General features: G+C 35.1%; 1 protein-coding gene across 1 annotated transcript; it reads right to left on the bottom strand.

The window, feature by feature from the left end:
• Positions 1-1,252: 1,252 nt before the first annotated feature.
• LOC138085764 (olfactory receptor 2T27) lies at positions 1,253-2,194 on the bottom strand. The gene has a single exon (XM_068980300.1). The coding sequence runs from the start codon at positions 2,192-2,194 to the stop codon at positions 1,253-1,255; it is 942 nt and encodes a 313-aa protein (XP_068836401.1).
• Positions 2,195-11,457: the final 9,263 nt, after the last annotated feature.

The raw sequence follows: 11,457 nt of genomic DNA, 5'->3' as shown, positions 1-11,457 counted from the left end.
ACTCTGATATTAATAAAATTTTAAATGAGCTTACACATAATTACATCCTCATTTTTGTAATGCAAAATGTTTTCCTTTTAGAAAATTAAGTCTAAGATAAGCAAACTTGAAGATACAAAGGTAGAAAGACAGAAAGACTGAGGACTCAAAATAGAAGAAGTTTGGTCAACTAGGGAAAAGCATAGAAAAGAAAATAGATGATGAAAAATAAATTTCTCTACTTCAGAAGACTATTGGTTAACCACAATTATTCAAGCAATTAAATTATTAAATAAAATAATTATAACTAAATTAAAATATTATAAAATAAAAAATAAGGAGTAGCATATATTAATTTTTAAAAGAATAAATCAACATTTAACTCTCAAAGGAGTTCCATTCTTTTGCATGAAAATCTTTCAAAATGAAATATATTAGGTCATCAGGCAATTTAAATACAGTGAAAAAGATATGATTTCAAACTACCCTGGATGTTCCTATTAAATTATATCATTAGGAAGGATAGAAAATGTAGAAGCCATCCATGTTTACCCGTCTCAAAAGCACATTGGTCCATTATTCTGAGATTATTTTAGCAAAACTTCATGGGAAAAAAAGTAAAGGTATTGGTCTCTTCCAGAAATTGATGTTTACTATTGTGTCTACTAGCCATGTTATTAGAATTCAGTTGAAAAATTTATTACATAAAGTCAAACCAATTTTTAAAATAATGATACTGCCAATACTGGCTTGATTGAATTAAATGTTTTGGAAGGCTAAAACCATCATTTGTAAAAAATTCAGTTAATTACTAAAATAGCATTTGAATACAATCAAAATAATATTGGACATACTGATGTCTTTTAAGTAGTCAATTTGTATGATGTCTAAAAAGAAACTGTAATGAGAAGCTAGAGGAATAGCAGAAGATTAGCATTTCTTTTGTCATGACTGATCATGGCCGGAAAAAAACATCTGTTCAGTGGGATGCAAAATTTGTCGAACGCGTATGGGTGAAACCGTCTACTGAAACCCCTATTTTATTCCAGTTTCATTCAACACCATTTTGTAGAATCCTCTTATGTTTCAAAAGATGATGAAATCTTCAAAATGCTACTGTAGGCTTTCTAAATCCCAGGATGCCTCACAGTTGCTGGCATGTGGATGACTTGCTATTTCCAGGCAGACAATGTTTCAATCCAAAGATGACAATTAAGTCCTATATCCTCTTCTTCAAACCTCTAGCAGCAAATGCAGTTTCTTTGGAAGGTGGTTACCTTCCTGAGGGTGAGCACCTTCCCAGAGCTTTCTGTAGGGCCCCTGTGACGTCTTTGTTCCTGAGACTGTAAATAAGTGGGTTGAGCAAGGGAGTAAGGATAGTGTAGAAGGCAGACACAGCCTTGTCCTGCTCAGGAGTACGGTAAGAGTGAGGTAGCACATAGGTGTACATGGCAGCCCCATAAAAGAGACTGACAACTACCATGTGTGAGGAGCAAGTGGCCACTGCCTTTTTTCTCCCCTCCGCCTCGTTCATTCTGTAAACAGTAACGAGAATCCTTGTGTAAGAGGCTGAGATGACAGAGAAAGGAATGAGGAGCATCATAATGCAGCAGACATACATGGCTGTCTCATAGGCTGATGTATCTACACAGGAGAGCTTCAGAAGAGCAGGTACCTCACAGAAGAAGTGATTAATTTCCCGAGAAGCACAGAAAGGGAACTGCATGGTGACTGGTGTAAGTAAGAAGCCATCTATGGACCCTCCCAGCCAGGCTGCCACCACAATCAACAAGCAGACTTTGCGGTTCATAAGGACAGGATAGCGCAGAGGATTGCAGATGGCAACATAGCGGTCATAGGACATGAGTCCTAGAAGGAAGAACTCAGCTCCTGCCAAGGTCAGATAGAGAAAGTGCTGGGCAGTGCATCCTGCAAAGGAAATGGCCCTTTGGTCTACCATTTGGTCAACCAGCATCTTGGGCACAATGGTGGAAATGTACAAGATATCCATGATGGAAAGCTGGCTGAGCAGGAAGTACATGGGAGTGTGGAGGCGGGAGTCCAGGTGGATGAGAATGATCATCATTGTGTTGCTGGCTATCGAGATGACAAATACCAAGACGATAAGGGCAAAGAGAAGCCAGGGGAAACGTGTGTTGCTGAACAAGCCCAAGAGGACAAAGTCAGCATACATGGAATAATTGCTCCACTCCATAATTCTGTGGGATACACAAATGAGAGATGGATGTAGTAGGTAAAGCTGGACACACAAGGTAAACGTTGGGTTGCTTAAAGCCTGATGTGGCCACACAAAAATCAGGACAAATTAATAAAAATCTCTTTGTGTTATAGCCCACTATTTCCAATACTTCCTGAGGTTGATTTCAATTATAGATTGCCTTAAGAAATTAGTTTTTACTTTTGGGACCTAGGTCGACCCACCATCATTCAAGAAGTTGAAAACTTTCAATTTCTTGGAAAATCAACCACAGGAAGCTTATGTCACACTATACCATCATTCATTCAAGGAAGATATTCTTAATTTACTATTACTTTTTGACTCTGAGGTCACAAGAAAACAACTTTATGTCAACTGGCTCAAGAATACTTATTTATTTACTTGTGCTCAAGCACAAACTTGCACTGAGATGGATATATGTAAAACAGACAAAAATGAGATTTCTGACAGTGTAGTTCCTCCCATGGACAGAGCAAATCTATAATCACATGTGGAATAAGTCCCTGTGAAAGGAACATAAAAATTAAAAGAAAAATAGCCAGAGCAAAGGGTAAAAATATAGCATCAGGATGGATAGTAGACACAGATATATGATCATTCTAAAGGAAGAAACCATCACTCATCAGTGGCAGTCAACAATTGAGAAGGATCACAAAGGTGTGTTTATAGGACCCTATATAGGACAGAAAAGCCCCCAAGACACTTGATTTTAAAATAACCATGGGGAATACATCAAGGAAAGCTGTAAAATTACAGCAAATGGGAAATCTCATCAAAGGCTTGCATGCTTGACCCAAAAGCAGTCCAAAAACACCAGATTGAAATGCACATAAACTTTATTACTAATCTGAAAGAATGTACTAGACAGGAACTATCTGGGATTCTACTGGGGAACTAAAACATCAGTGGGAGTCTTTTTTGTGATCTCAAACTACCTTGCTAATACTGTTTTTGGCGAGCATTATTTTAGACATTTCCGTCTAACCTGCAGTCCCTAGTATGCATACCATACTGAGAGCCCCGTCTATTCATGACTCCCATCTGGACCTCACAGCCAACTGAGCAATAGACAAAACCTCAGTAAAAGACCTAATAAAACAGATAAGAAGTCTACATGGTGAAGAATTAAAAGTATTCATGATAAAAATGTTCACCAAACTGAGGAGAAGAATGGATGAACGAACAGAAGGCAGATTTCAACAAAGATATAGAGAATACTAAGCATAAGTTATAACTGAATTTTAAAAAATTAGATTAGTCCAATAGGAGTTGGACTGTGTATAAGAACAAATCAGGAAGCTGGAAAACAAAGTTATAGGATTCACCCAGAAGGAGCAGCAAAACTGAAAAATAAATAAAAAGTGGATACCTTAAGAGACCTTTGGGACAACATCAAACAGAATGATATTTGCATGTAAAATCTCTGAAAGATAAGAGAAAGAACCAGAAAAAATATTTGAAGAAGTAATGCCTGAAAATTTCACTCATATGGGGAAGGAAATAGACATCCAGGTCCAGGGAGACCAGAGACCTCCAAATAAATAAATCCAAAAAGACACACATCAAAACATACTAGAATTAAAATCGTAGACTTAAGGATAAAGAGAAAATCCTAAAAGCAGCAAGAGAAAAACAACTTGTTACGTACAAGGGAAAACTCATAAGGCTATCAGCAGATTTTTCAGCAGAAATAAGGGAGTGGCTTGACATATTCAAAGTGCTGAAAATAAAAACACTTCAAACCAAAAGTTATTTTTTCAGCAAGTTCATCCTTTAGAACTGAAGGAGATATTAAGAGTTTCCCAGAGAAGCAAAGGGCTTCCCTAGTGGCTTAGACAGTAAAGAATCTGCTTGCAATGAAGGAGACCTGGGTTCAGTCACTGGGTTGGGAAGATCCCCTGGAGAAGGAAGTGGCAATCCACTTCAGCATTTTTGCCTGGAGAATCCCCATGGACAGAGAAGCCTGAAAGGCTACAGTCTATGGAGTTGCAAAGAGCTGGACACAACTGAGTGACTAAGCATACCACAGAGAAGCAAAAGCTGGAATTCACCACCACTATAATGGCCTCACAAGAAATATTGAAAGGGACTCATTAAAACTGAAAGAATGGCACTGATTAATAATGTGAAAACACATAAAGTAAAATTTTTACTGAAAATGTAAGCATACAATAAAGATAGTGAATCAAATGCATAAGGCAAGCTTAAAAGAAAAAAAAAAGCAAAAGTAGTAAAACATAGAGGGGATAGATAGAAAGTTTTGGAATGTATTTGAAGTTAAGTTGCTACCAACTTAAAACACACTACTGTTTACTTGGGATCTTATATTAACATATAAAACTAAAGACAAATGCAAGGAAAATACTTACAGGCAGTACACAAGAGGGAGTGAGAAAAGGATCAAAACATAACACTAAAGAAAACCACCAAAATGTAAAAGAAGAGGGACGGAGAAGAAAAAAAGATAGGAGCCACAAACGTGGCCAGAAAATAGTTAGCAAAATGGAAAGAAGTACATCTTATCAAAAAAAAAAAAAAAAAAAAAGAAAGAAAGAAAGAAAGCAAGCTCATTTGTATGCTGCCTTAAAGAGGCTCACTTCAGAAATAAGGACACACATAGACTGAAGGTTAAATGATGGAAAAATACATTTTATGCAAATGGAAATTACATGAAGGTTGGTCTACCTATACTCATATCACAAAATAGATTTTGAAACAAAGACTATTAGAAGACAAGCAAAGGCATTGCATAATGGCAATGGGATAAATCCAGTAAGAAAATATATTTACAAACATATATTCACAGAACATGGGGCACCAAGATATATAAAGCAAATATTAATGGACTTAAAAGGGGAGATTAAAAGCAACACAATAAAAACACTAGACTTTAACATCTCACTTATATCAGTGAAAAAATCGAGACAAAAAAGATCAATAAGGAAACAATGAACTTAAAATATACATTAGTCCATATAGACTTGACATATATATAGCACATTTCATCCATAAGCATCAAAATACACATAATTCTCAAGTATATTTGGAGTATTCTCCAGGATAGCTCACATGTAAAGTCACAAAACATGTCTCAGTAAATGTTAGAAGACTGAAATCATATCATCAATATTCATTTATGAAAAAAAGTCTCATCAAAATAAGTACAGAGGAAACATACTTCAAAATGATAAAGATCATGTATGAGGAACTCATAGCTAATGTCATATTCAATGGTGAAAAGCTAAAAACTTTAAGACTGAGAGGACAAGAATGCTCTCTCTCACCACTTTTATTCAATATAGTATTGGAAGGACTAGCCACAACAACTAAGCAAGAAAAATAAATAAAATGAATCCAAGTTGGAAAGGAAGATAAAAACTCACTATTTAAAGATTATGTGATGCCATGAATGAAAAACTCTAAAGACTCCACCAAAAATTTGTTAGAACTAATAAATAAATTTAATAAGGTCTCAGTAGAGAAGGAAATGGCAATCCAGTCCAGTGTTCTTGCCTGGAGAATCCCAGGGATGGGAGAGCCTGGTGGGCTGCCATCTCTGGGGTGGCACAGAGTCGGACATGACTGAAGCGACTTAGCAGCAGCAGCAGCAGCAGCAGCAGCAGTATACACTAATAATACATTACCAAACCAATCTCACTTGTGATCACAATAAAATGAATAAAATACATAGGAATAAGTTTAACCTAAACAGTAAAAATCTTTTATATTAGAAATGATGACACTGATGATAAAAACTGAAAAACAAAAAAATATTTTGTGTAATCATGAATTGGAAAAATTAATATTGTCAAAATGTTTATACTACTCAAAGCAATCTATAGACTTCATGTAATTTCTATCAAAATGCCAAGTCATATTTCATATAATAGAACATATAATTCTAAAAATTGTATGAAAATATAAAAGACCCCCAAATAGCTAAAATAATCTTGAGGAAGAAGAACCAAGCTGGGGGAATCAGACTCCCTGATTTCAGAGTATACTACAAAGTAACTAAAATAGTATGATCCTGCCACAAAAACAGACATATTCATATGAATGAATGTAACAGAATGGAAAGCCCAGAAGAAAAAAAAATTCACACATACACACAGACGTACTTAGACAATTAATTTATGACAAAGTAGCAAAAAACATATAATAGAAAAATCAGAGCCTTTTCAATAACCAGGGCTAAGAAAGCTGTACAGTTACATGCAAACAAATGAGACTAGACCACTATCTTTTACCATATACAGAAATTAACTCAAAATGGATTAAAAACTTTAATGCAAAATCTGAAATCATAAAATTCCTAGAAGAAAACAAGCAATAATGTTACTGACTCTGCTTGTAGCACTATTTTGTGGATCTGACTCCATAGGCAAGGGAAACAAAAGCAAAAATAAACAAATGGGACTACATTAAGCAAAAAAGTTTCTGCACATTGAAGGAAATCATCTTCAGAATGAAAAGGAAACCCACTGAATGGGAGAATATATTTTCAAATGAAGAGCCCATTAAGGGGCTAATATTCACGGTATATAAAGAGCTCATATGACTAAATGCAAACAGCAACAACAATTAATTTTATAAGGAACAAAAGATCTGAATAGACATTTTTCCAAAGAAGACATACAGATGGTCAACAAACATCAACAATTGCTCAACACCACTAATTGTTAGGGAAATGAAAAACAAAATCAAAATGAGGTATTATCTCATACCTTTTAGAATGACTATTGTGGAAAAGACAAGGAATAACAAATGTTGGAGGCATTGTTAAAAAAAAGGAATCTTTCTAGTTCGTTGTTAGTAGGACTGTAAATTGATGCATGCACTATAGGAAAGATTATAGAGATTTTGCAAACAATAAGAACAGAACTACTATATGACCTATCAATTACAGTTCTGGGTATTTATCGAAGAACACAAAAATACTAATTTGGGAAAATACATACACTCTTATGTTCACTGCAGCATTATTTGCATTAGCCAGGATATAGAAACAACCTAATGATCCACTGATAAATGAATGGATAAAGAAGATGTGTGTGTGTGTGGGTGTGTGTGTAGAAACAGGGAATCTTCCCAACTCTGGGTTGAGCCCAGGTTTCCCACATTGCAGGCATAGTCTTTACCATCTGAGCCGCCAGGGAAGCCTAATCAAGTACTGCTGCTGCTGCTGCTAAGTCGCTTCAGTCGTGTCCGACTTTGTGCGACCCCATAGACGGCAGCCCACTAGGCTCCCCCATCCCTGAGATTCTCCAGGCAAGAACACTGGAGTGGGTTGCCATTTCCTTCTCCAATGCATGAAAGTGAAAAGTGAAAGTGAAGTCGCTCAGTAGTGTCCGACTCTTCGGTGATTCCATGGACTGCAGCCTACCAGGCTCCTCTGCCCATGGGATTTTCCAGGCAAGAGTACTGGAGTGCTCAATTATAAAAATAATGAATCTTGACGTTTGTGACAAGGATGGAATTTGAGGTAATTATGCAAAGCGGAATAAGTCACACAGGAAGAAAATACTGTATAATTTCACTCATATATGAAATCTAAAGCACACACACACAATGAAAAAACAAAATAAAGCAGAAATAAACTCAAAGACACAGCAGATATATTTTGTTTACTACAGGGGAGGGAGATTGTAGGGAGAGTGAAATGAGTGAAGGATCTCATCTGTATGATGGTGGATTGTAACTAGATTTATGGCAATGATTACTCAATGCTATACTCCTGAAACTTACATAATGATTTAAAAGAAAACAGAAATGAAAGCTGTATGACTAAATTTGGAGTGCTATGTAAGTAGTGAAAAATCCCCATCATATGCTTCTCTTGAATACTAGACTCTAGTTCTCACAATTAGAATGCAGTTTGAAAACCATTTATCAAGATTATACACTTTAACTATGAAAGGATAATAACTGTAACTGATTTTACCTAACTTGACTCTATTCTTGACATTTTTCTATATTGCAAAACTTGAGTATTTAGTTTATAGGTCTTGGATATTTGAAAATAATTACTCCATTTTGAAGAAAAAAAAGCACAAAAGTTCTGAATTCTAGAAATAATCACAAATCATTAGAAGAAAGGCAATCAGGCAGAAATATTTAGAGTCAAGTTGTGTTTAATTTTCTTTTTTCAGCAGAAATTAATAATTAATAACTTGTATAACAATTAGATGTACTTAATAACTAATACACAAATTTTAATAGAAAAATTAGTGAAAAAAATGGATTTAAATGAGACTAGAGGGTATGATCTTCCAAAAGAGGGGCTTTTCTGTTTAAGCCTGATATTTAGTTATGCACATTTACTTATATCACTTAAATAGTAGTTTACCACACTTAATGAAGTCCTAGGTTATTTGAACAAAAGTTCCTATTGGTATCATACAGAACTGGACTCTCCAGTATGGTGCTACAAGCCACATGAGGCTGTTAAGGACCTGAAACATGGCTTTTCTGAACTAAGTTGTGCTGAAAGTACAAATAACATTAAGAATCAAAGGTTTAGTAAGACAACAGATATGCAACATATCACATTAGATTTTTTATATTGACTAAATGCTGAAATGATAATGTTTTGCATATACTTGGTTAAATAACATCAATTAAATTTGTTTAACTTGTTTATTTTTATGTTCTTAATGTTGCTACTAGAAAATTTAAAATCACCTCTGTGACTCCCAACAGATATCTAATGGAGAGCAATGTTCTAGAAGCTTCCCAAAATATGATTTTTCCCAAATAGCTCTGTCCAAGCAAGTTTGTCAGAATTGATTAAAATCCATATTAGAAATAACTGAGCACAAATTTAGGTTTAATAGCAAATTAGAAAGTAGTCAGAGCACATTGATAACAGAGTGCTTAGTGCTTTTTAGTTATTCATAAATATTAATTTACTTTCCTCAACAACCCAATGAAACACTGCTTTATCTATTCTACATATTTTTTAAGTAATATTTCTCAGAGGCATAAGACCAGTGGGAGTATAGTAGCTTTCTGCCATTTTCCAGCAATCCAAAATAGATATTGATTCATTCATTTCATAAATATTTCCTGAGGCACACTGTGTGAGTCATAATTTAAATTGTGAAAAGACCTAAAACAATATATGAGACATGGTTCCTGCCTTCACAAGTGTTGAATTGAGACAAATAAAAATCTCTAAAATAGATGTGGCCACAGTGGCACTTTAAGAATGGTTTTGATTATAACCTTTGTGGTTTTGACTTCTCCCCAACTTGTGTGTAAATGTAGAACATGAAAAGGGCAGAACCTTGTGATAAGAATTTAATGGAAGTGATGGAAGTTGAATTTCAAGGGTAGCTTCGTGGAGAAACTCATACCATGGACCCTCTGCACTTTTTACAGATTAGATCTGTAACTATGAAAAGCACATTTTCAGCTAGGTGCTTATTTATGTGACCCACATTATATTCTTACAGATTTTCATCTTTTCATTCTTTAAATATTACAGGCTTTACATCAGGGCTTTCATATACTGTTTTTCTGACATGAGTGCTTCTGTTTCACTCTTCCTCTCACTCCTCACTGTGTTAAATCACTAGGGAAATTAAAAGCAAGCACTCCACAACAATTCACATGATGAAGAGAGAGGGAAATGCCCACTCAGACCTGCCCTTTAGAAACTTAATAAGAACAAGCTCCTTAGAGGACTTGGCTCCTTATTTCACTATAAATTCAGAGGATGGTAGATGGTTAGTAGAGATCAAGTACAGGGCTTGTTATTGGTCCATGGAAAATGTTAACGCTCAAGACAGACAAATGGGCCTCCAAATCTCTCTTTACAGGCAAAGAGGTCCCTAGCCCTGACCGTGATGACTTCCAGCACTGCAACGCAGTGATGAGTCCCTAGAGATCTCAGCATTCTTCAAAAAGGGAAAGGGATTTCAGCATCTCCACAATTCCTCTGATTTTAAAAGCATGTTTGTCATACTCTATTAGTGTTGAATCACGTCCAGCATTTAGATAATTACAAAGCATATATTAAATATTTGAAAAATAAGAAAATAGTAAGGAATCAACTGGAACTCTTGATGCCCCATACATATAATAACTATTTCTATGCTTATGTATAATTTATTTTATCTTAGTATGTTTTCTATTTGATTATATCTACATATATTTAGTATCAATATCATATTAATACTAATATTAAAATAGTATATTAATATCAGTATATATACTAGTATTTTATACTATTAAGTATACCTTTTTATGTAGAAGTGCAGTTCTTACACAGTATATCATTGTGGTGAATAAAGTAATATGCAACTACCTATTTCTTAATTGGTTGACATTCACATTGTTCATAAGTTTGATTACAATGTACAACATGGTGGGATGAATTTTATGAAAATAGGCCACGGAGTATGGGTTCTTAGACTCGAAGTCTATCACCAAATTGTTATACAAAGCCGATGACTAGTGATGCTAAAAGAACAACAATGGAGCACACATGTAGTATGATACTGCAACATTCCCTGGTAGCTCAGAGGTTAAAGCATCTGCCTGCAATACGGGAGACCTCGGTTCGATGCCTGGGTTGGGAAGATCCCCTGGAGAAGGAAATGGCAATCCAGTCTAGTATTCTTGCCTGGAGAATGCCATGGATGGAGGAGCTTGGTGGGCTACAGTCCATGGGGTCGCAAAGAGTCAGACACGACTGAGCGACTTCACTTTCACAAACTTACTTTAGTGTGACTTTGATAATAAAAAATGAACATATTATTGTATGTATATTTTGTCTTTCTATTATTTATTTTTGGGTTTCATTGTTCATGACCCTTGCCCTTTTTATATTGGCGATTTCTAAAAAAAATTAGCATTTGTATATACTTTAAAGTTGTATAAGTAAATATACTTTTCCAACAACAGGAACATTCTTGAAGCCTTACATCGAAACAAATCTGTATAGTATTTTCCAAAGAAGAGGAATTATCTACATCCTAATGTACACAATAAAGAATTGAGAGAAAAGCTTGGAGAAGAAATCAGATCAAAAGATATAAAATTTATATGAGTAGTACTGATTCATGAGTACCTATAATTGGAACATTGAGGTATATTAACCTCAAGATTCCCCAGTATGTCCCTAGTTTAAAACAGCTTCCCAATAAGTTCAGAATAGGATACTATTTCAAATACCACATAACTAACTGAAAAAAAGTCCTCAGAGTTACTTACCTCACACAGTAGCTCCCCCC

The sequence above is a fragment of the Capricornis sumatraensis genome, chromosome 9, assembly GCF_032405125.1.
Source record: "Capricornis sumatraensis isolate serow.1 chromosome 9, serow.2, whole genome shotgun sequence".
In the NCBI taxonomy this organism is placed as follows: Eukaryota; Metazoa; Chordata; class Mammalia; order Artiodactyla; family Bovidae; genus Capricornis; species Capricornis sumatraensis.
The sequence above is the reverse complement of the archived record's forward strand: the minus strand, read 5'-3'. Positions and strand labels throughout refer to the sequence as shown.

Coding starts and splice junctions, on each gene's coding strand:
- LOC138085764 (XM_068980300.1), bottom strand. CDS start 2,194: ATGGAGTGGAGCAATTATTCCATGTATGCTGACTTTGTCCTCTTGGGC.